General features: G+C 40.2%; 1 protein-coding gene and 1 long non-coding RNA gene across 8 annotated transcripts in view; one reads left to right on the top strand and one right to left on the bottom strand.

Moving 5' to 3' along the window:
* LOC142487267 (triple functional domain protein) overlaps positions 1–25,310 on the bottom strand; it is a 419,339-nt gene that overhangs the window by 84,426 nt on the left and 309,603 nt on the right. For all 7 annotated transcript variants that reach the window (XM_075586263.1, XM_075586256.1, XM_075586257.1 and 4 more), the window contains exons 19-28: positions 22,752–22,866; positions 22,378–22,493; positions 22,096–22,218; positions 13,179–13,373; positions 9,040–9,155; positions 7,381–7,447; positions 6,484–6,593; positions 4,476–4,545; positions 3,275–3,364; positions 1,961–2,053 (exon numbers count right to left, since the gene is read on the bottom strand). In XM_075586263.1, the coding sequence (XP_075442378.1) occupies positions 1,961–2,053; positions 3,275–3,364; positions 4,476–4,545; positions 6,484–6,593; positions 7,381–7,447; positions 9,040–9,155; positions 13,179–13,373; positions 22,096–22,218; positions 22,378–22,493; positions 22,752–22,866 (1,095 nt within the window). The remainder of the gene's footprint in view (positions 1–1,960; positions 2,054–3,274; positions 3,365–4,475; positions 4,546–6,483; positions 6,594–7,380; positions 7,448–9,039; positions 9,156–13,178; positions 13,374–22,095; positions 22,219–22,377; positions 22,494–22,751; positions 22,867–25,310) is intronic.
* Positions 15,745–20,058, top strand: LOC142487268 (uncharacterized). Its single transcript, XR_012799179.1, has 2 exons — positions 15,745–16,104; positions 18,816–20,058. It is a non-coding gene; the product is annotated as an uncharacterized LOC142487268 (long non-coding RNA).

Here is a 25,310-nt window from a genome sequence, read left to right as displayed (position 1 = left end):
AAGAAAGCACACCCTCTTTGAATTCCATGGTTTTACATATCAGGACATAATAACAATCATCTGTTCCTTGGCAAGTCTCAAAATTAGGTAAATACAACCTCAGATGAACAACAACACATGACATATTACACCGTGTTATGATTTATTTAACAAAAATAAAGCCAAAATGGAGAAGCCATGTGTGAAAAACTAAGTATACCTTATGATTCAATAGCTTGTTGAACCACCTTTAGCAGCAATAACTTGAAGTAATCGTTTTCTGTATGACTATCAGTCTCTCACATCGTTGTGGAGGAACTTTGGCCCACTCTTCTTTACAACGTTGCTTCAGTTCATTGTGGTCATTTGTTTATGCACAGCTCTCTTCAGGTCCAGCCACAGCATTTCAATCGGGTTGAGGTCTGGACTTTGACTGGGCCATTGCAACACCTTGATTCTTTTCTTTTTCAGCCATTCTGTTGTAGATTTGCTGGTGTGCTGGGGATCATTGTCCTGTTGCATGACCCAATTTCGGCCAAGCTTTAGCTGTCGAACAGATGGCCTCACATTTGACTCTAGAATACTTTGGTATACAGAGGAGTTCATGGTCAACTCAATGACTGCAAGGTTCCCAGGTACTGTGGCTGCAAAACAAGACCAAATCATCACCCCTCCACCACCGTGCTTGACAGTTGGTATGAGATGTTTGTGCTGATATGCTGTCTTTGGTTTTCGCCAAACGTGGCGCTGTGCATTATGGCCAAACATCTCCACTTCGGTCTCGTCTGTCCAAAGAAAATTGTTCCAGAAGTCTTGTGGTTTGTGCAGATGCAACTTTGCAAACTTAAGCTGTGCTGCCATGTTCTTTTTAAAGAGAAGAGGCTTTCTCCTGGCAACCCTTCCAAACAAACCATACTTGTTCAGTCTTTTTCTAATTGTACTGTCATGAACTTTAACATTTAACATGCTAACTGAGGCCTGTAGAGTCTGAGATGTAACTCTTGGGGTTTTTGCAATTTCTCTGAGCATTGCACGGTCTGACCTTGGGATGAATTTGCTGGGACGTCCACTCCTGGGAAGATTGGCAACTGTCTTGAATGTTTTCCACTTTTGAATAATCTTTCTCACTGTAGAATTATGGACTTTAAATTGTTTGGAAATGGCGTTATAACCCTTCCCAGATTGATGGGCAGCAACAATTGCTTCTCTAAGATCATTGCTGATGTCTTTCCTCCTTGGCATTGTGTTAACACACACCTGAATGCTCCAGATCAGCAAACTGCTAAAACTTCAGCTTTTATAGAGGTGGTCACACTTGCTGATGATCAATTAATCAAAGGCATTTGATTAGCAGCACCTGTCTGCTACTTAGCATCTTAATTCCTATGGAAGCAGTAAGGGTGTACTTAGTTTTCCTCACACAGCTTCTCCATTTTGGCTTTATTTTTGTTAAATAAATCATGACGGTGTAATATGTCATGTGTTGATGTTCATCTGAGGTTGTATTTACCTAATTTTTAGACCTGCTAAGGAACAGATAGATGATTGTTATGTCCTGATATGTAAAACCATAGAATTCAAAGAGGGTGTACTTTATTTTGACACAACTGTACATTGATTATCATCTGCACTACATGATTCCAGTCACCAGAACTTACTGTTAGAAAGTTAGGATACTTAAATTTTTGTCAGATTCACATATCGATGTTAACTCTGTTAGTACTCCTTACACAAGTGATTCAAAGCACCGAATAAGTGGAACATAGTCGTTAACTAATTGTTCCGTAGCATTAAACTGTTCTGCATTAAGAGTTCTTCATGAAAGTATATTGTACGTGAACGTTCAGTAACTTGCGTCTCTCACACAGGTATGAAAGCTTACTAATGAAACAATACCTCAACCAAGATATCCAAACGCATGCTAAATCTGTGAGGGATGTCACTCAGTATTTTTCTTTTTTTTAGGCTAACCATTGCTTACCTTTAAAAGAAGTTGATATTTTGTTATCCTCTGTACGGGTTTAATAAGGTAAGAAGAGATTGAGTTGGCCAGTTCATGACGCTGCTGAATTTCCTGTGGAGGTCACAGAGAGTTTGAACAACTTATATTTCCTAGCTATGCAAGATTGTTATCAAAAAGGCTCTATGCTTTATCAAAAGTACTTCACGTTTCAGTGGGGAAAATACATTTTGTTTTAATTAATATTTGTTGATGGTATAGTTTCAGGTTTAACTTAAAACAATTGTTTTTTTTGTTGTTTTTTTTAGAATTTGTCCTTTTTTGTTTGTTTTGGCTAATTCAACACATCCTTCCTTAATTTCTATCAGTACGCCTAAATCTTTCACTGTGTAAGGTAAGACAACTTCAAACAGCAATTCCTCCTACTCTTTTTTTTGTTTATCCCGAGATGTTTTACCATTTTAGTTGTCAGTGTTTCAGCTCCGATAGGAAAGCAGAATCGCTGGTAAAATTGGTTCCACGGGCCAACAGGAAGCTGCAATGGATGACGGTTGCGGCTTGCTATTGAATGACCGTGGGATATCTTTCAAAATCATGGAAAACCTTTGACTAATAAAATGGTATATAACTCGGGAATTGAGGGTCTCTCCGCAGCTAAAAATAGCTTGGTTTAGCGCCACAAAACTCTCTCCCCCACCCCCCCCCCCCCACTTCGAATTCTGTAAAACAAAATCAATATGGAAAATGGGGAAGTATTGCGGCCTTAACTTTCATTTTATCCTTTACAGAGAGGAACTGAGTTGGGCAGGCCCAGTTAAAATGAGTATTTCTCAGGAGAACTAAACCAGTTCTTCACAAACACAATATAAAATACAGATGATTTCATAAAATGTGTAATTATTTTCTTTCTTCATCTATTATATTAGTAAAACTTTGTGACTGTTGTCATATTTCAGGGTTGTATATGTGTTGGCATTTCAAAGATAGCAAACTATTTTTTGTAACCTTCTAAAATGGGCACAAACTAGCTTCTCAGGCTACACCTTTTGGCGGCATTCTTTCACATAAAACATTGTATTTGAGGCGTTTCATATTTAAGCTTCTGGACCTACATTTAAAAAGCTATTTTTACATCAAGAGGATTATACACCTTATAAATGCATAAAACTTTACATAAATGTTACTCAGACTAAATAATCATAATAAATAAAATAATGATAAAAAAAATCCAGGTACAGCCATAACTCTAAAGCTCATCAGGGTTAAATCTTCTGAAGAATAAATCTGACAAACTACAGGATAACATAATTATTGCACAGGTAGTGTAGAACTTACATCAAAATAAGGTCCTGCTTGCTCCAAGATAACCTGTGTGGAATCAGGTTTATTTTTGCAGTAAGACACGTACATTTGAAACTTATCGGCCTGAAATACATAAGACGTATCAGTTTATTACGGTTGACTTGGGAAGGACATTTAATCTGCTTTACTATTTCCCATAATACTCATAACTCACATGAATTGTTGCTCAAATTCAAACTTTTAAGAACCCCTTAAAAAGCATTGCGGAACCTGTGGAACCTGACCTACTCATATGTGCCTGAACATTTTCTTTATAAAAACTAATCTTCTTTCAAAATAAAAATAAATAAATACTTTCTTTGAAATATTATTTAAAAAAATAAAATGACGTTAGATTTGTTGTTGCATCACAAGTACTTATTACATGAATGCCATCTGTAATTTTATAGAACAAAATTAGGTTTAAAAAAAAAAAATACATTTGTGTGTCGAGAAAAAAATATATATTCGAAATAACCCCCTAAAAATTGTGTGTGGCAAAACATACAGAACCCCAATAAGCTCATATTGAACCCTTTACACTCATGGGAACCTGCATACAGTTTGACTGCGACAAATCTAATACAGAGGGCTTTTCCTGGTAAAGTACAGGTTAATAAGAGCTTCAATCAGACTTAGAACTATGCAACTAATTTTGACAGATTTATTATAAATCTTTCTTTCTGGTTATGTACAGGTTATTAAGAATTTATTTTAGTGTTAGGACACTTGAGATGTGGTCTGCCTTGGAGGGGCTCAAGGGCTTACGACACTTTGGCCAAAGAGTTAAACTAAAAGACCATTTTATTAAAAAGATATCTAGATATACATCTAGCTATATCTATATATATATGCACTGTACAGTGTATCTGTGTTAATGGATGTAGCACTGAGCTCTGTCTGTGTTTCATGTTCTGTCTCTGGTTTTAAATGTGAGGTAGTATCTCCTGAAACTTCCCATTAAAAATACAGACTGAAAACCGCTATTATGTGGCATAAGCATTTTACATGAAAAAAATATTAACACTAAAAATAGAATTTGCACACTGTGCTGGCAACACACCCTCCACCCCTTCCAACCCCCCCCCCCATACTCAATACCTATTTTAGGTAATTCGAGGCAGCAGGGGTTGTAAGACAATAGAAACGAGAAAGATGATCTTTTCTAATAATAATAATAACAACAACAACTTACCCAAGTGACAAAGCAGTGTCCAACATCTTCAGGTAGCTGCTCATATTTTTCCAGCTCCTTCAGGAATATACTGTGGATAAAAACATAGTAAAACAATAATTTATAAAGTTTGTTTGTGTCTTGTATGGTGTCTGTACATTTGATATTGACAAATACCACAAACCTGTCTGAGACATGTGAATGTGCTCACCAGTGGTATTTTTATTTGCTGTACACAGCACGGTGTGGGGGGGGTTGACATTTTTTTACTCATGACCAGGGCCAGTGCAAGTGTATTCAGCACCCAAGATGTGCCTTCTCCAGCCCTCCTCTCACCTACCATTCTTCAGTGGAGCAGGGCAGCAGAGGAGGGTAGCAGAGGAGGGTGGGAGAGGAGGAGGTCAAGCGCTGGCGGGAGAACGGCAGGAACAGAGTGGGCGGTGGCAGGAGAAGATGATTGAGGGGCGTGGGAGCAGAGCATGGAGGCACAGCAGGATGGGAAGGAACGCGCTGTAGCAGCGGCAGACACCCCGCTGGGGTGCGCTCCTCCTCAGTCGTCCTGCTTCGCTGCCGCCATCCTCGGCCCTCTTCCCCTGCCGCTGCCTGGCTTCATCCTCTGCCGCCCTGCTCTGCTCCTGCTGTCCTCTTCCGCCAACGCACGCACGCCAAGTTTGCCATGGTCAAAAACAATATGTATTATTAAATAATGTACATGAAATAGGGGTTGAACACATCCAACGTTTATTAAAAGAACAAAGCTTAAACTGAGGAAAGAACTTTTTTTTTAAAAGAACTCCACAACAGTGCATATAGAAAAACTGCATGCAAATGGATATCACAGTATGTGTCTGAATTGGCCGTGATTTATTAAGCATAAGGATTCTCAGTTAATTAGGGTTTCTAAGAAATGTCTGTCCTGAGAGAGTACACTTAATGATATTGGAGCTGTTCTGCACTGTATGCAAAGTGACAGCGACTTTACCTGTCGCCGTCGCCAATCGCTAGAGTTGCACTTTAGTTTTGGGCGACATCGCTGGCTGCAAGGCCGGCGACATCATAAAAGGACGGGCAGAGGCACGGAGAAGCTCCCGATTGGCCTCCACGGGAGACTGTCGTCGAAAAAAATCAAATAACAGTGACTACCACATTTTTGGTAGCACTGTCACTCCGTCGCCGTTGTGTGTACTATAAGCGCAGCCTAAGGGATGATCAACTGGGGATGTGGGAATGAACCGCATGAGAGTCTATGCTCGGCTCCCATATCCGATAGTATGGTGAGGTTTTTTTTTTTTGAATGAAAATCACTTGATATATAGATATAATGGAAGTACTCGCTCAGTCCCTGTTTGATAAATCCGTGGGCGTGCTCCAGCCGCATGAGTAGCGTAAAATGAAGACACAAATGGCGGTGCACAGGCAAACAACTCCCGGACTTGACTGCTGGTAACTAGTACAAAAACTTTATTAGCAAATAAAAACGAGGGTGAAAAACACTAACGCGTTTCGCAATTACTGTGGCGCTTTGTCAAAGAGTACTCCAGTCTGAGAGTTTTTTGCACTGTGCACCGCCATTCATCTCTTCGTTTTCTTAAACTGAAGAAAAACTGAAATACTAATGCATTACTTTTAATGTACATTTTAAATATTAAGAAGGTAAGTGTATTCAGGAAGGCACCTCATGACACCCAGCTTCCTCAGACCTTTCTGCTTAACACATTTAAGGAAGTTCTCAGTATCTTTGTATACATTTGCTTCCCCCAAACTTACTAGGTGTATGTACCTACAGTAAACACTTTTGCAATGCATTATGGCCATTACACCTGCATATTACAAGTGTTTTAATTGTGACAGTCCATCACAGGCCATTTTAAAATCATGCTAAAAAAAGCCAAATTTAGGGTTAATATCCATCAGCAACATCCTTTGTTGTTACTATTGTAGAGTTTTATGCTGATCTAGGATCAGGACCCTCTTCCATTTCCTGCCCAAGCGGCAAAGTGAAAAGCCTGAACAGATAAAGATCACCCACTTGTTGTGAAATTCATAGATGTCCTGCATGTTTCCGAAGATAATGTGCTCTTTGTTTACAATGCCAGGTGGGATCTCTTCAACTCCGCTCGTCATTTCCCACAGATATGTCTAGTAAAATCATGGGAAGGAAAACAGTAACTATAAAAAATAAAATGACCTTGCAGGGAACATGAATGAAAAGCTGTTTAAACTCCCTGTAAAAAAAAAAAAAGATGTTTTTTTTTTATAGTTTAAAGCTATGGCAAAATCAGAACCTGTGAGTACTACTTATAAACGACACAAGTGAGATTTCCTGTATAGACCACTAGATATGTTATTGATTTAACAAGAGCAAGTGTTTCTTAAATAATAGTATATATTTGTGTAAAAAAAATTATGCCATATCTAGCAAAGAGCAATAGGACAGTAGTCCCAGGACTTGTGCAGAAACGAAGTTAATTGCATCAATGTTTCAGATCTGTCCCGGACCTTTCTCAAGACATAAAGGTCCTGGACTGGTCCGAAATTTCATGTTTTTCTCTTTCTACAGTACATGTTACTATTTGACTTAATAAAAAGCCATGGAGCATCACTTACAGTAACAAAGTGAGGAGATGTCTAACCTAGGGCAATTAGGCACTGAAACATATTACATTGGCAAGCTGTGATCTTATTAACTTCAAGTTTGTAAGAATACATTAGGATCAATCAGTATACATAAATTAATTGCTCTTAATCAAGCATATCTTTTTTTTCTTGACATACAAGACTCTGAAGCAAGCACCCAGTTTATGAGAGGTCTTACATATGATTCTTCATTGCAGAACCAGTGTGTTAGAAAATGTGTTTCCCATAAAGGATAATTATTGCACCTCTATAGGCACAAACATACAAACATGTTTTGTCAATGACTTACATCCATGCATTCTCGAAGATCTCTAACATATGCTTTTTCGGTTTGAATAAGCTCAGCCATAATGAACCTAACAAAAAGAAAGAAAAAAGATCGTTAAAGTCATGTTCATACAGTATCCAGTTAGCAGGATTAGAATGATTTAAATTTCATAATAACGTTTTTTCTACTCTTCCTTGATTTTATATTTCGTCTGTTTTATACTACTAAGCTGCAGAGATCTGAAACCTAAAGTAAAAATAAATTTCAGAGCCCCTGTAAATGGGTTTTTATGTCTGCACAAATAACAGTGTGTTTTGCCAATGATACATTCCTTAAACCTGATACTGCATTTCAAACACTACTGTTCTAGCTGTGATAATGTCTTAATTGGGTAAAGCATCATCAGATATTACATTTCCCAAAAGATGAAAGTGCGTTTTTCACGACCCGCAAGTCGAGAGACATTTCTTTTTTTTCATCATAAAATAAGCTGTCTTTTTTGTTTTTATTTAAAAGGCATGACCCTCAGGTATATTTAATTCTAACGATAGAATCCCTTTGTCTCAAAGAACATTCAGTGTCCTGATTTTAATTTTCTTAATATTCTTCCTTAGATCTAACTTCATACACAATCTATCAAAACCCTTATTTTGTCATGGAGGAAATAACAGAAATGTTATTCTAGTCCCAAAAATGTAAAAGCTACATGGAGATCATGGGAGGGCTACATATTTAAAAAAAAAAAAGCAGTTTATACTCACTACAAAGCAGAGTATGGACAAACTCACCCGTAGGTAAAATATACAGTATCAAATTTGTATTTTATATCTTTTTTATATCAAATTTAACATATTTTTTGTCAGACTTTAATATTTGTGTTTGGGTTGATGTGTCTGACACAGTGATTTCCAACCTTTTTTTGCTTGGAGGAACCCTTGAAGTATTTCGAAAAATATCGGGGAACCCCTATCTGGCTGACACATATTAGGTTTGACAGGGGTCAGTCACGACATTTCACACCTCACGAGTCGCCTCTATTTCCCACCCTTTACCCATGTATTTCTTTCCCCCCTCCCGCCTTGCATGTATTTATCCCTTGCGTCTCACTCTTACTCCCTCTTTTCCTCACTCCCACTGCCCCCCCTCTCTTCTCTCACTCGCCCCTACCTTCCGTCAATAACCCCACTCTCTCTCAATCCACCCTACAAAATACATACCAAAAAAAACCACCCCTGGGGGAGGGGTGGGGTCTGTGGTCCATAGGAGGAACCCCTGAGACTGCTTCAAGGAGCCCCAGGGTTCCACGGAACCCTTGTTGGGAATCACTGGTCTGACACAACAAATATTACTAAATAGAAAATTCCAATCTTCACAGACACAGTTGAATTAAATAAAAAAATATTTGAATCTGTTAAAATGTTACAATAAACATTTTTACTGGCCAATCTTGTCAGGGTAAAGGTCCTTGGTAAAATGCCAATCTCAACCCAGAAACGAAACTTTAAAAACAGATATGTATGATTTTTATGTTAGTGTAATACAAGCTATCAAAATTTATTAAAGAATGCCAAGAATGCAAATCAAAGCCGACTATCCGCGCTAGTCACATATTTATATAGCAGCAAATGACTGCGCAGAGCAGGACCTCACAAACATAATACATTCAATAAGTTTTATTACTCTTTTCTACGAGCAGATTTCCGTTTTTCCTCATTGAGCTCATGTGTAGCATCACGAAGCTTTACTTCAGAACCAGGAGCACTGGCTGGGATTATATCCAATTGAAGACTTTTGCTCTGTATAGGAAAGAAGGAATTATTATTTTTTTACATTCAGGAGAACTGACTGTGTTACCCATATCCTGGACCTCACTATTTTCAGCTCCAGGATTCTCTCGGATTAGGTAGTGTGAGCAGCTATTTCCACCTCCTTTATTCCGCCAACAGACGTTATGCTGTTGTGACCATGGCAGTTTTTGGTGGCTTAATGTCGGCAAATGCAATTTTAAAATATAGGGGAGGTAAGTTTTCAGAAAGTGTTGGGGTAGCATTTATAAATACAAAAATATAAGGGACTCCACTGAAGTATAAAGAAATACATCATTGTTCTTTATAGATCGGTGTGTTTGAAATTTTCATTGTAAAAATATATAGCATAGTTGCTTAAGAGAAGTATCTTGTTTAGTTATAAACTACTGTACTTTAAAGTGGAAAAAACTAAATTAGAACCCAGAGAAAATTCTCTATTACAATGGCTAAATAACTTCTTCTCCCTGTACCTCAGGTATTAAAATATGAATTCAGTAGATCTTTGGGCACGGATAAAATGTTCTACCTTACTAAAGGTGTGTGTGTATTGGCAGCTTCGCAAAAATAAAATAAATGATAAATTTAAAAAAAACTTGCGCTTCTTAAGTCCTTTATTCACGCAATATAGTAAACAAAAAGTGAGACTTGGCAATGTAGAAGAGGGAAGAGCGGTAACCAACTTAGATACACCTTCTCCGGTTGTCTCTATAACAGGGGTGCTCAACTCCAGTCCTCAAACCCCTAGAAGGTCAGGTTTTACAGATATCCCAGCTTTAGTACAGGTGTCTCAATCAGTACCTGCTTCAGCACAGGTGCCTTAACCAGAGACTCGGTTGAAGACTGTGCTGAAGCTGGGATATCCTGAAAACCTGACCTGTTGGGGAGGCTGGAGGACTGGAGTTCAGCACCTCTGCTCTACAAGACTCTACACAGCACCTGCTTTTATGTTCTATGCACGTTTTTGTATTATACTTCCCTGTATTATAATGTTGATTGTGGACATACATTGTTATCCCTGTATAAATAAAAATATACCTACATACACCCAGCAAAATGTTGACTTAATACATAATCTAGGCTATATATATATATATGTGACGACACACAAATTTACCTTTCAACCCCTGACCTTACACCTGCTATACAGACCAAAGTTTCTGAATGCCTCTCTGGAATATCATCCTGGATGGCCATCCGCCGACTGAAACTTAACATGGCAAAAACAGAGCTCCTTATACTACCTCCCAAACCTGGCCCTACTACATCCTTCCACATTGCTATTGGAAATACGATCATTCACCCAGTAGCCCAAGCACGCTGCCTAGGGGTCACACTTGATTCCTCTCTCTCATTCTCCTCTCATATTCAAAACGTTTCTAAAACTTGTCGCTTTTTCCTCCGCAATATCACAAAGATACGCCCTTTCCTCTGTTACTCGACTGCTAAAACTCTGACTCAGGCCCTCATTCTCTCACGTCTCGATTACTGCAACCTCCTGCTGTCCGGCCTTCCTACCTCTCACCTGTCTCCCCTACAATCTATCCTAAACACTGCTGCCAGAATCACTCTACTCTTTCCTAAATCTGTCTCAGCGTCTCCCCTGCTGAAATCCCTCTCCTGGCTTCCGATTAAATCGCGTATCTCACACTCAATTCTACTGCTCACTTTTAAAGCTTTACATTCTTCTGCCCCTCATTACATCTCAGCCCTAATTTCTCGCTATGCACCATCACGACTCTTGCGTTCTTCTCAAGGAAGTCTTCTTACTACCCCCTTTGTATCTAAAGCTCTCTCCCGCCTTAAACCTTTCTCACTTTCTGCCCCACACCTCTGGAATGCCCTTCCCCTCAGTACCCGACTAGCCCCCTCGCTATCCACCTTTAAGACCCACCTTAAGACACATCTGCTTAAAGAAGCATATGAGTAGCACTGGATAATCATGGACACATGACACAAAGCTTGGCCCCCTGCAGACGCACTTACTAGTATTCCCTCCTACTGTCTCTGTACGTTCTCCCTACCTACCAATTAGATTGTAAGCTCCTCGGAGCAGGGACTCCTTCCTTAATGTTACTTTTACAGTATGTCTGAAGCACTTATTCCCATGATCTGTTATTTATATTTGTTATTTATATGACATGTATTACTACTGTGAAGCGCTATGTACATTTTATGGCGCTATACAAATAAAGACATACATACATACATACATATATATATATATATATATATATATATATATATATATATAAACAAAAAGAAAACAGAGAGCGCACGCCCCATAGCGTAATATTGTACATTTAATAACAAATAGGGAAAAGGAGAGGGATTAAAAACACTCACAAAATTCCCCTTTTTTTACCCCATCTTCCCCCTTCCTCATTTCCCCTCTTTTTCCCTCCATTTACACTTCACTTTATATATATATATATATATATATATATATTTATTTTATTTCTGTTATTTATTTGTTTTTGTTTCCTATGCTATTAATCCTTCATTTTATATATACACATTTTTTATTTATATATATATATTTTTTTTCACTATTAGTGTAACTATTGTGGTTTTATAATTTCTTGACTTCCATCAGTCTATTTTTGTGCATTGTAATACATGTGCATAGGATCATATTGTCACTTATTAATTAAATAATTTATTTAATTTTCATATGTTCTTCATTTATAAATATTTTATTTCAATTTGAATATTTTCCATATAATATGTATACATACATATATATGTTTTTGTATCAATGTGATCCTAAAAATTGCAATTAGCATTTTATATACAGTATGCTCATGTAATTATATGCACATACGATTCGTTGCCTTTTCTATTGTATGTTATTGTTATTATATTATATATTACAATGTTGTAGTTATTATTTATATAATTGTACACAGTGTTTATTGTATGTTTATCATTCAAATAGTATAGTCTCCTTCTGTCCTGGATGACTTGTTTATGTTTCCAATATTGTCATTAACCTGAGTGTTATGGAGGTTTCAAATAACTATTCCTCATTGGTTGGTTTGGGCTGTCAATCATTATGCAGATTTGCTTGGGGGCAGTCCCTTTAAGATTTTCCAACCAATCACAGTTTCCATTCAGTTATAAGTACCCAGCTCTTCTTGTTCATGTCATTCCTTTTATAAAGTTACATAGTTGTGACGAAACGCGCCAGGGACGCCAATTACGACACTACGTCACTACACACGGGCGCGCTTTACGGCCGAAGCGCGTATGTTGTTTTACTGAGGCCAGCTCGTATGCTAATTGAAAGCAGATATATGGAACATCTTCTGCGGCAACTTATGGAGGATGAACTGTTCCTGGTAACCGGTTTTTATTCCTTTGGACTGTCTACGTGATCCAGGACGGTGCTTGCCTCGTGGTGGTGATTATTATCACAAATTGCGTGTTTTTATACGAATTTTGTGAGTGTTTTTAATCCCTCTCCTTTTCCCTATTTGTTATTAAATGTACAATATTACGCTATGGGGCGTGCGCTCTCTGTTTTGTTTTTGTTTCTATAGAATCCCCATTGGAAGTGGTTTTTCCATCTGAGAGCAGCCTTTGACCCCTGGACTTTGTACTTTTGGTTTTGATCTATCCATCAGGACTCAATTTAGGGTTTGGACTTTCTTTTCACATGTATTTTTGAATTTAACATATCTATTTTTCTTATATATTATTATTTTTGTTACATGTAATTAGAGTTTATTTTACACTGTTCACATTATAACATTATTCTATGATACACTATCCTACTGTATATATAGGATGCAAGTATAAGTTTTCTTTTTTGGGACTAACAATGATCACATATTTGAGCAGATATAAACATTTATTACAATTATTCATTAGTGGCGCTACTTATTTTTCATATATATATATATATTGACAACAAGCATTGCTAAGAATTCACTCGCTGGGAAGTGTTTAAACACAGCCACTATGCACATTCTTTCAAAGCGTGTTGGATGAAATAACACAAAGCTCACTCACCGACTTGTTGGAATCTGAAGAAATTCCCAGTGCCTTCTCCAAGCAGGTTCTGTACTTCTCCATGCGGAGAGAGAAGTCTCGGTACCTCTTGTCCACCGCTGTAACACATTTTTTAATTTCTGCTGCATGAGCATGCCCTTTTTCACAAAAGCCGTCAGCCAGCTGTATCAACAGCTTTACCCTTTCTTTGGTTTGCTGCGCAGGACACAAAAAAAACATGAAAATATTAGAAAGTGTGACAAGTGCCAAAGTCTTGTGCATGTCAGGCATATGTATGTGAAGCATAGGGCTTAATGTGGCCATGTGCATTGCAATGGAGTCATTTTCTTAATAAGAAAAAGCTAGAACACTGTTAAAACACATCTGCATTGTAAATTGTTGCCTAATTAGATGCAGGCACCTACTAAATATCAAAATAGAATAATCAGAAATGCACACAAAAAACACAGGTACCGTATTTCCTCGATTGTAAGACGCCTTCGATTGTAAGACGCACCATCGATTTGGCCCTTACAATCGAGGAAAATGACTTTTTCACTTGGCATGTTTCAGGAGAGGTCCCATATCAGTGGAGGATGAAGCGGGCGGCAACAACAGGAGATGTCCCACGTCTGCAGATGGTTGAAGATGGACAGTGGGTGGGTGTGCGGCAGCAGGACAGGTCCAAAGTCTGTAGGTGAATGAGCATAAGAAGACAACGGGCGTGCGGTGGGGTGCGGCGGCAGGAGATCATAATAGCAGGAGAGCTGAGCAGGAGCAGAGCGGCATAGAAAAACGGCTTGGAAGGTGCACACTGTAAACGGAAGTCAGACACCGGTCAACTTCCGGTGTTACAGTGTGCACCTCTCAAGCCATTCCCCTATGCCGCTCTGCTCCTGCTATTATGATTTATTAGCCGCCTCCGCCACCGCACGCCCGCTGTCGTCTTAAATTCATTCACCTGCAGACTTGGGACCTGTCCTGCCGTCGCCGCACACTTTGTCCTCCGCTGACATGGGACCTCTCCTGAAACATGTTAAGTGAAAAGAGGGGGCTAGTACTGTAGGCACTTGAAAAAAAAATTTTTTAATACATCGATTCTAAGACGCACCCCGATTTCAGACATGTGAAAATCGAAAAAAAGGTGCGTCTTAGAATTGATGAAATAGGGTAATTGTTTATGTAACTGGTCATTTGTCGTGCTGGGACCTAGTGAGAAAAAAATCATTAACAAAAAAGAAATTACGCGCACTAATGAAAAAAGACAACTGCAATAAACAAAGAATAGGTGAACATCGTATTTCCTACAAAATGGATCTTAAAACTGGGTGGATCGACACTACTTAATTGTTGCCTTTGTATACTATGTTGTTTCGACAGGTGAACGCTAATATATTTGTATCTGGATTATAGGTAAATATTGGTAAATTAGCAATATTTTACTTGAAGAAACCTGTAAGATTTCAAAAACTCTGCCCATTATAATTTCATCTATGAAGAGCTCTAACATAGGTGCTTGGAAAGGTATTACAGACTCCGCAAATATACAATGTTCTACTGCTACTATTTATGATGTAGAAAATTACATTAGTCTGAAATGACAACAATGAGCAAAGACAAAACTGACCAGTGATTAAATTACACACACACACAAAAAAACCAGACAAAGAAAACATAGATTAATGTATTCAATATTGGAGTCAATCAATTTGGAGTTAAAGACCCCTAATATTTGTGATTTGTAGATTATGATAGGTAGGCTGTCTTTCATCCTGAGAAAATAAAGTACAATAAATTGCTTCACATTCTAAATATTCCCCTGTTCACACTTTTCCAACAAACAAACAAACAAACAAACAAACAAACTATATATATATACACACACACACACAGGCACATATATACATACATACACATAAATATATATATATATTTATTTTTTTAACAAACTAAAGATTTAAAAAGACCGAACCATCTCACTTCAACAAGATGAAGGCTTGTCATATCCTCTTAGATCAACATCCACAAGGTGCCACCGATAGTAAGACGAAAGCATTGCCGTTTGGTGAGTTTACAGCAGGCTACGCTGACATTTTCAACAGAGAATCTACAACAAAGCTTGAACTTATTCTGGTTTGGACCAACACAAGCCTCAAACCATAATAAATACAGACACACGTAGTGCTGAGCATCAACTTTGGATAGGAGGGAAAGTAGGCTGGGTTAAGTTTCTGACATAAATGTTATAGCACCATAGACAAAATGTGCTGATAACTGTTACAACAGAGTTAACAGAAATGTGATTATGTTCTAAATCTTTCTCACCTTAAAAAAAAAAAAAAAAAAAAAATTGAAAATCGCACAAGCCTTTGACGGCCCAACACCCACAGCTCTCTTTCGCTAGCATAACAAACAACAATAACAAGGCCTAATAGATCTCTCTGGACTGATCATTGTTGACAGGACGGCTTTGTTCAGTGGAAAATTTGTTCTCTGTGAATAATGTTTACGCCTATTGGTACAATCACAAAGCTTTTCTTTCAATTCTCCTTCTGTAGTTTGTGATGGTATCTAAATGTAACCCTACCCCCATGGGATTACAGATGTTAAGCCCTGCCCTGTGTTGCCTGGAGACAAGGACCTCATAGGGGATATATATATAGATATATATACACACACACACACACAGTGGCCAACAAATCTGGTCGCCCAATCGCCCGCAGCAACCGGATTTTGGCCGCTGACGATCCGTGCTGCGGTTCTGTTAATTCCCCTCCCTGATTGGGCTAACGCGGGGAAGAGGGCCGGCTGGCAGCTCTGGATCAGGCGCGTTGGCGCTTTGCCCCCCCTCCCCCCCCCGATATAGCTGCCCGGGGCAGGAGGTAGGCTCGGGGGGGGACGGGGGGAAGGGGGTCCCACGACTGCTGCACAGAGCTGGAGGAGCAAGGTAGGCAGGTGTGGGCTCATCAGGCACTTCCCCTCCACCCCACGTTCCCTTAGTGCGCCACGTTTCCCCTTGGTTGCCCTGGCTTGTTTGGAGGGGGGGCGTCAAAGGTGGGTGTTATGTGGCCGTGCGACTGGCGCCCCCCCTCTCCCAGGTTACCGATGCCGCTCCCCCCTCCACAACCACTTCCCCCCACCCTCCACAACCACTCCCCCCCTCCACATCCACTCCCCCCCTCCACATCCACTCCCCCCCTCCACATCCACTCCCCCCCCTCCACATCCACTCCCCCCCTCCACATCCACTCCCCCCCCTCCACATCCACTCCCCCCCCTCCACATCCACTTCCCCCCCTCCACATCCACCCCTCCACATCCACTTCCCCCCCTCCACATCCCCCCCTCCACATCCCCCCTCCACACCCACTTCCCCCCCTCCACACCCACTTCCACCCCCTCCACATCCACTTCCCCCCCCTCCACATCAACTTCCCCCCCCCTCCACATCCACTCCCCCCCCTCCACATCCACTCCCCCCCCTCCACATCCACTTCCCCCCCTCCACATCCACTTCCCGCCTTCCACTTCCCCCCCTCCACATCCACTTCCCCCCACCACATCCACTGCCCCCCCCCCCTCCTGACACCATCCCCAAGGTAAACCTGAATTTTATATGCATTGGGGTGGTGGGTGTATTTTGTATATGTATTGGGGTGGTGGGAGTATTTTGTATATGTATTGGGGTGGTGGGAGTATTTTGTATATGTATTGGGGTGGTGGGGGTCTTTTTAAAATGTATTGGGGTCAGTCACCCACCCAATCAGTCACCCACCCAGTCAGTCAGTCACCCACCCAGTCAGTCAGTCACCCACCCAGTCAGTCAGTCAGTCAAACAACCAGTCAGTCACCCACCCAGTCAGTCAGTCAGTCAGTCACCCACCCAGTCAGTCACCCACCCAGTCAGTCAGTCACCCACCCAGTCAGTCAGTCACCCAGTCAGTCAGTCACCCACCCAGTCAGTCACCCACCCAGTCAGTCAGTCACCCACCCAGTCAGTCACCCACCCAGTAAGTCACCCACCCAGTAAGTCACCCACCCAGTAAGTCACCCACCCACCCAGTCAGTCAGTCACCCAGTCAGTCAGTCACCCAGTCAGTCAGTCAGTCAGTCACCCAGTCAGTCACCAAGTCACCCAGTCAGTCACCAAGTCACCCAGTCAGTCACCAAGTCACCCAGTCAGTCACCAAGTCACCCAGTCAGTCACCAAGTCACCCAGTCAGTCACCAAGTCACCCAGTCAGTCACCCAGTCAGTCAGTCAACCAGTCACCCACCCAGACTAGTGACACACACACACAATTCATATTAGGAATTTATTCCATTTTTTTTTAAAGTGGGTCGGGTGAGGGGCGGGGCTAGGTGGCGAGAAGATTTTTAGGGTCGGCGAGTAGATTTTTGTGCGAGAAAGTTCTAGAGGGAAGGGTCCTGGGGAGTAGGTCCCGACATGCCTCAATCCTAGTCTTCCTAGAAGTGGCAGCTCAGAAACAGGAGTGGGGTGTAGATCCCCTAGCTATAGTGAATTGCCAGGGCCCAAGAAGGAGCCAATAGTGACAGAGTGTAATGAACATTGTGCAGAACGAGGACGGCTCAATTAAAGAGAATTCAGTCAAGTGTCCTCACCTCCCTAGTGTGTTAAGTGAGGGCGCCTGGGGATGCACCTGTTAAGAGCACAGACAAGCGAAATTAAATGGACATCTATGCTACTGTGTGCTGTGTATGAGTGAGAAGAGCCCTAGTAACAGGGGGCACAATAAAGAGCGCTGTGTGTACTATAAAAGTTTCTGGCGCCCATCATTTCCAACATTGCTACCTCATCCCCCAGGCGCACTAATCCAGCACCCTAAACAAGGTAATACCTTCTGAGTAGCCAATAATAGAGAAACTCCCTAGGAGCCGGGCAGGGAGGGTTACTAACCAGTGTTTAATATATTCACATCAAGGAATAGTATAGGCACACGCTAAGATGTTAAAGGCGATAATGACAATATTTCCAGATATCAATTTTTTAGTCCAGCTTCAGCAACAAAATGATGTCTGAAATTTAAACAATCCTATTTTTACTTGCACCTTTTATTCCTGTCTCTGTTTGTTTATTCCCAAAGGTTCATAAACAATTTGAATTAAGATTATACTTAACAGGTTTATTAGAAAATGGCAATGCTGTCCCCGTTCATCTCTGACCTTCGCCTTAATAATGAAGCCGTTTGCCAGTAGGATTAGGGACAAACCGGACATAACCGGCATAGTCTGTGGTGGTAATTATCATAAAATACTGTAGCACTCAACGCAGATGTTCTCCTGATTGTCACCAGCCCAATTATATCCATTCCAAAAATTATGCAAAAGATTAGTCATTTTAGGGAACTTTCTAACTTTAAAATAAATTTATCCACCACAAGCGCTGAACTTAATTATACCATAAGATACTTGCAATTTATTTTAATCAAATTTCCCCTTTAAATGGACCCATTTCCACATTACGTATCTGGGAGTGCATATGATACAAATATAGGAAACCTTTTTCAGGCAAAATTACCTCTTTCTTTATAGCTGTATACAGAAAGACTTGGGAAGATTGGCTAAAGACACCATCCCATGGCGCGGTAGAATGAACTATTAAAATGAACGTTCTCCTGATGATTCTCTTTCTTTTTCAGAATTTGCCAATTAACCTGCCATCTACTTTTCTACAAAAATTACAAATAAATATATATGGGAAGATAAGATCCCAAGAACTAAGGCCTCAACGATATACCGCAGGGTTGAGATGGGTGGTCATGGGCTGCCATCTATTGCTGATTATTATCAAGCAGTTTGCTTGAATGCGATGTGTGAGTGGTAGGCGGCGCACAGCTGAAGTACTGGGTCACGCTGGAGCTTATGGAAGAATCTTCTCCTGCTCCAAGCCTCCTGCCCTGACTCCCTTTGAAATGTAGACCACCTCTCCTTAACACTAATCCTTGAATTAGTAACATCCTGAAGATTTGGGATAAAATATCTAATGCCAAAGAACTCACTTTGTATCCCTCATTATTGAGTCCCATTTTCAACAACCCACATTTCCCTCCAGGATTAAATACCAATTCCTTCCTCGTTTGGAAGGCTGGTAACATTTGCATTGTTAGATCTGATCTCTAGGGGCTGAATTCTTTCTTTTGATATATTTCAAGACAAATACAAGATAGATATGGGAAAAAAATGAGGATATCTACAATTGAGGCATTTTGCACAATCTGACTTGCTAGAAGGCGAAAGACCCCTTGCTTTGAGGGGAAAGACCGAATTGGAGACCCTTTATTTGTATTTGGCCATTATTTATTTGAAATTTATTTTTTATAAAATGATATCATCAGTTCAAGACTCTATGAAGCCAAATTATGCTATTAATTGGCAAAAGGATACGGGGTAGAGTTGTTAATTGAGGAATGGTGGAAGATATGGGGGCAACCCAAAAAAGAAAAGAAAAAAGAAGCTCTCTCTGTGCATATTAAAGAGAACACATATAAAATATTGGTGAGATAATATCTAACCCTTAACGATTCAGGTGGATGTTTCCTGCAGCCTCAGCTCATTGTTCAAGGAATTGCGGTCACTCAGGCACCATGATGCACATTTGGTGGTCATGCCCCATATTTACCAACTATTAATTGGACTCCAAACACTTTTTTCAGATGTTCTGGGAAAAGGTGTCCCCTTAGAACCTTGTAATTTTCTACTTGGTAAACCTCTCCCAGGAATGACTACATATATTAAATGTACGCTTCTTATAGACGTTTTAACAGCTGCCAGATGCTCCTCCCCCCCGATGCCCTCTTACAAAGGATACAAGACCGGAGGCAGAAGAAAAAGCTTATGCATTCTCTTAATTCAATTGAAAATAAAATTCTAATCTGAACTCTGGATAGATTGTCATAAAAATTAATACACGTCTTAGCTAGCAATACTCGATGTTCATTCTCCTTTGCTTGAGTGCTAACTCCTCTGGAACAGAATAAGGTTTTCCTTCGTTTGTGCTCTGCTTTTCTTTTTTGCATTTCTGTCTCTCTCTATTTTCCAAGGTATTTCCCTAGATGACAATTCTATATGTATATTATGATGCTTATGTTTTGAATGTCACTCTCCGCTGTAGATATTTAGACCCACATTTATTAAGCGATACTATCCCCTAAATCAAAAAAGTTAGAGGTTAAAAATAAATAAATAATGTTACTTATATGTATGTTTTCTGTTTGTGTGCCCACCATATCTTGGTATTTATAAATTTATTTCTTTGAAGATTGTAACTGATACCACAGTTCATTATTACCTATTAACATCTACAATATTTTTGAAAGAATTGTGGCATGTCCTTCTCTCTCCTTTTTGATCGTCTATTCCATAAGTCACTTTCTGATGCCGGAAATCACAACATTGTACCATTTAGAGTGCTCGGTCACTTAAATGTACAATGGGCAACGGACTCTGTGGTAATTGATGTTTGACACGGACATCACTCGACTATTATCTGGTGGTGAGGTCAACAGAATAAACCGATATAACCGTGTTGATGATATCAAATCATTCTGCTGACATCACCTCCAATCACCTCCAGAATACAAATTAGATATTGGTCTACAAAGTGAACTTTGTAATTCCTTGTCCCTGTGTGGTGAAAATGCTACAATTACATTTTACCCAGTAAACTGTAAAGCTATAGCTTGGAATTTGTGGAGCATGAAATCCTATTTCTGCAAGAAAGCCAACTTAACCTCAATGTCCCACTATAACCTTTCAGTGTATCTGGGGTTCTGAATTGCATTGACTGCTAATGTGTAGATGCCAGTCTAGAACTAGAGGGGTTAAACAACCACAGCAAACATAGGGGCTCACTATGCAAAGCATTAGCTGCATCTGCACATTCTGTACCTGCTGAGCAGTCACAGCTACATTCCTGGCAGCTTTTCTGTAAAACAGATTATTATATCAATAAACCCCTCCGGGGACGGGGCCAGAGTCTTCCAGGAATTGCACTTTAGATTTACCGCTTGAATGAGTTCATAAAGCTGCATTAATGGTAGCCTTTGGGGCATGTTAAACTCACAAAGTCATGGGACTGCTTAGTGGCCAGTATGACCTGTTGTAAAGAGCTGCAATGTGTCTAAATGGGCAACCATCAGTTTACGAGGCTCCTAAGCAGAGGAACAAAAGACTGTCAGCCTATTTATTTTCGTGCTTTGTTCAGTACCTTCTATAAATTAAAAACCAACTCATTAGACATTGAGAATGTGAAAGTGACACAGAAACAAAGGGGATTTATATATAGAGCATACAGAAAGTCCACTCTGACACAGGTTGCCTTTTTTGTTTATCTGCATAAATCCACCTCAAACTTGACCTGGTGACTATCATTGTTTTAGAACTGTCAAAGGTATATGGGCACAATTCTGTCAAGTAGAAAAGGAAGAAACAGTTTGTCCCCCTGACAATTCTGGTCCAGTTACCATCTATTGGAACACGCACACAAAATATGGTAAGCCTAAATAGGGGAAAAAGACATATCAAGAGACTGAGGGAGAATGTGCAGGTTACAAGAATAGACGCGTCACGTCCATTTATGTTTCTACATTTCAGTGGTTTTTCCGAGGGTAATAGGCACAATCGCATAATACCTATAACCTCGAGAGTAAGGCATTATCATCCTGTAATACTTAACTTTGTATTATAATTGATCTAAAAAGACAAAGGAAAATAAAACATGCTTTATCTAATCCCCTTAAATGCACCACATTCATACTGTGCGTTGAAAATTAAGATGCTTGTTCTCACACGCTCTAAAGTAAGCACAGATGCACAAATCCAAGCATTCTTATAAAAAAGTATCCTGCACATTGTGCAGACGAGAGGGGATGATGTTTTAATTTAGCTGTGTTGAGTTTTTGCTGGTGTGCATTACATTACCTTGGCTGTGAACTGAAACTCTTCATGCTCTTTTAACAGCTCTTGAGTGTGCTGGATGGTAGAGCCGGTGGAGGTATGTGTGGACAGGTAAAACTCTCCATTATCGTGGATCCACTCCAAGGCCTAGGGAATGGAACACAAGATTTATACACATTTGTTAATAAATGAAAAGTTATGATATCATATCTGACATATGAATAAACATACAATATGCATCATTAAAAAATACTTCATATTACTAAAATACTTAAGCTAGTCTCTATACGTTTTAAATTCTCTAACCTGCTTAGCGCTTCTTTCAAAAACCACGTACTGCTGGCAATGGTCCAGTCGTCTTTTCCTCAACGTCCAGTAATGAAGAACTCTGTTTTCTCTCTGAAACAGCTCATTCAGGATATCTACAAAGACATGGAAAATAAACAATTTAACCTCAAGACTCGGTCAAGACAAATTCTCAATGCTCATCAAATAAGAGATTAATATAAAGTGGACATATGATATAACTACTGGGCTTCCAAAGAATATTCAGGAACACACTAAAAAAGATTTTGGTTTCAAAGAAAGGTCTTTTTCAAATCTTAATTTCAGACTATAATATTAGCACTATTTGAATCCCACACATAGCAACTCCTAGTTGCTGATATTTGCGGACTTACTTTTGACTTGTTGTTCCGGAGCCTTCACATGTGTCACCATTCCCGGCATGTTTACACTATTCCTGTGCAGGTACTTCAAGAAGACATCAGCATTTCTTCGGGCCAACGTGCAGGCCTGGAAAAAAGGAAGCAGAAAGTTGCCTTCATTGAGTCAACATATTCTTTTCTGTCAGCAAAGTGCCATAACCTTAACAGAAACTAGCATCTATACTCTAATTCCAATACATAACAAATACGTTTTGAGATTGAAGAAGGTCACTGTCTGACACAGGTAAAAAGAGTTGGGGCTCCAATGGGTTGACTGCCAAACGTTTACGGGAGTATATACAAAGTGGCCCCTAGCAAGACAGCATTTCATGTTGATTTTTAATCATTTTGATCATTACATGGGCTATCCTTGAGCTACGGGTACATATTTAAGGTGCTCGTGGAGTGTTGGATGATAGTTCTTGATGAAATCAAAACAGCTTTTAAAAAAATATTATTACTGATTTTGCCTTGCTTTAATATATCAGCAAAATCATAACTGATGCAACAAAATAAGCAACAAAAATGTACAAATGTAATTTGTAACCATTATTAATTCCAAAACAAATCCACCTCCTTTTTACCTTTGCTGCAGAATGTTACAAGTGATTGATGTGTATTATTGTAAGTGTGCCTCAGTGGACTGTCACTGCCAGAAGTATAAATATACATAGTACTATTAGTTGTCCATTATATAAATTACTATACATACACAATGTACTTGTTTGGGTAACTGAACCTTTTCAATTACAATTATAAGTGCAGCATTTTTTCTCTCTCGTCGTGTTAAATCTTATACTTGATCAAATCCTGGGAATACCTTACCAATGCCAGCAAATAAAGTGATAAAAAGCATAAACCCAGCTTTGTTATTACTGGTCCTAGGTTATGGAAAAACATTCCTCGTCTAATTTGACAAACGTCAATAACTGCTTTTCAAGTATAACCACAACTTCCTAGCAAGCGCTGCATTCAACAGGCATGTCTATGAAATGAATCAAATACAGCTGCAAATGAAACGGAGGAACAGACAATATCCGCAAACAAATGAGAGCTGCCAAGATCAGAGTGCTTGCAAGCCTTGGTCAGAAGAACACACAGCTCGTTGCATAGCATTGTATTGTCTCAGAACTCTATGCAGCTGTTATAAGGACTACAACACTATGTTTTGAGACACAATAGAACCAAATAAATACAAATTTAATCACACACTAAAAGTAATCATTTAATCAAATCAACATGTAGCCCTTCCTATGACAGGAGACATAATGTACACTTTACAGTCACAGAATGCCTAAATAACAAAATCTGAGATGATACCGTTTACAAAACAGGAAATATTATTTGTAGAGAACACAAAAGCTTGTTAAAAGGCATCATGAACAAAATGGGCATCATGAATTGAATCAAGAAAGAGATAGATAGATTGTATTCAACAAAGAGTGACATCCTAAATATGACCAACAACTCTCTTTCCTTGTAGCGATGAATGCCTGAAACATGATTCAAAAACAATGAAACAATGTTCAAATATTTCGTTCTGATACAGTAACAAATAAGAATACGAGAGTTACAGAAAACAGAATGATCTTCTCAGAATTTTCCATTGTGACAGAGAACTGAAAACTGGATATGGAGGTTGACACCGGTGCTAAAGTAAAGACGTGTCTTTTCCTCTGGCAACACATCCCTCGGGGCCAATAATAATACTAACATTTTTTATTTTTTTAAATAGTTTGATGTTGCCTGTCAGGGGGTCCCTTAAAGCAGCGGTGCGCAAACTGGGGAGCGCGCAAGATTATTTAGGGGGGGCGCAGGCTGCATGCAGGGAAACCTGAGGGCGGGCAGAGCTGTGCACGAGCGGCAAGAAACTCCGTGCTGAGGCCTGCTCTGTGTCTTGCAGAGGGGGCGGGGCCTTCCCTGCACACAGACAAGCCCTCCTCCTCCTGTCTTTTACCCGCCCGTTTTCAGCAGCACATGGGGGGACCTGAGTAGGCTTAGTTACTCCCTCCACCTACCAGGTGTGCGTGTGTGTGGTTGTGTGGTTGTGTGTGTGTGTGTGGGGGGGGGGGTTGAGTGTGTGTGGTTGAGTGTGTGTGTGTGGGGGGGAGTTGAGTGTGTGTGTGTGGGGGGGGGGGTTGTGTGTATGTGTGTGTGTGGGGTTGTGTGTGTGGGGTTGAGTGTGTGTGTGGGGGGTTGAGTGTGTGTGTGTGTGTGTGTGTGTGTGTGTGGGTTGAGTGTGGGGTTGATTGTGTGTGTGGGGTTGAGTGTGTGTGTGGGGGGGGTTGTATGTGTGTGGGGTGGTTGTGTGTGTGTGTGTGGGGGGGGGTTGTGTGTGTGTGTGGGGGGGGGTTGTGTGTGTGTGTGTGTGTGGGGGGGTGTGTTGTGTGGGGTTGAGTGTGTGGGGTTGAGTGTGTGGGGTTGAGTGTGTGTGGGGGGGGTTGTGTGTGTGTGGGGTGGTTGTGTGTGTGTGTGTGTGGGTGGGGGGGTTGTGTGTGTGTGGGGGGGTGGGGGTTGTGTGTGTGTGGGGGG

This window comes from Ascaphus truei, chromosome 2 (assembly GCF_040206685.1).
Source record: "Ascaphus truei isolate aAscTru1 chromosome 2, aAscTru1.hap1, whole genome shotgun sequence".
NCBI lineage: Eukaryota > Metazoa > Chordata > Amphibia > Anura > Ascaphidae > Ascaphus > Ascaphus truei.
The sequence above is the reverse complement of the archived record's forward strand: the minus strand, read 5'-3'. Positions and strand labels throughout refer to the sequence as shown.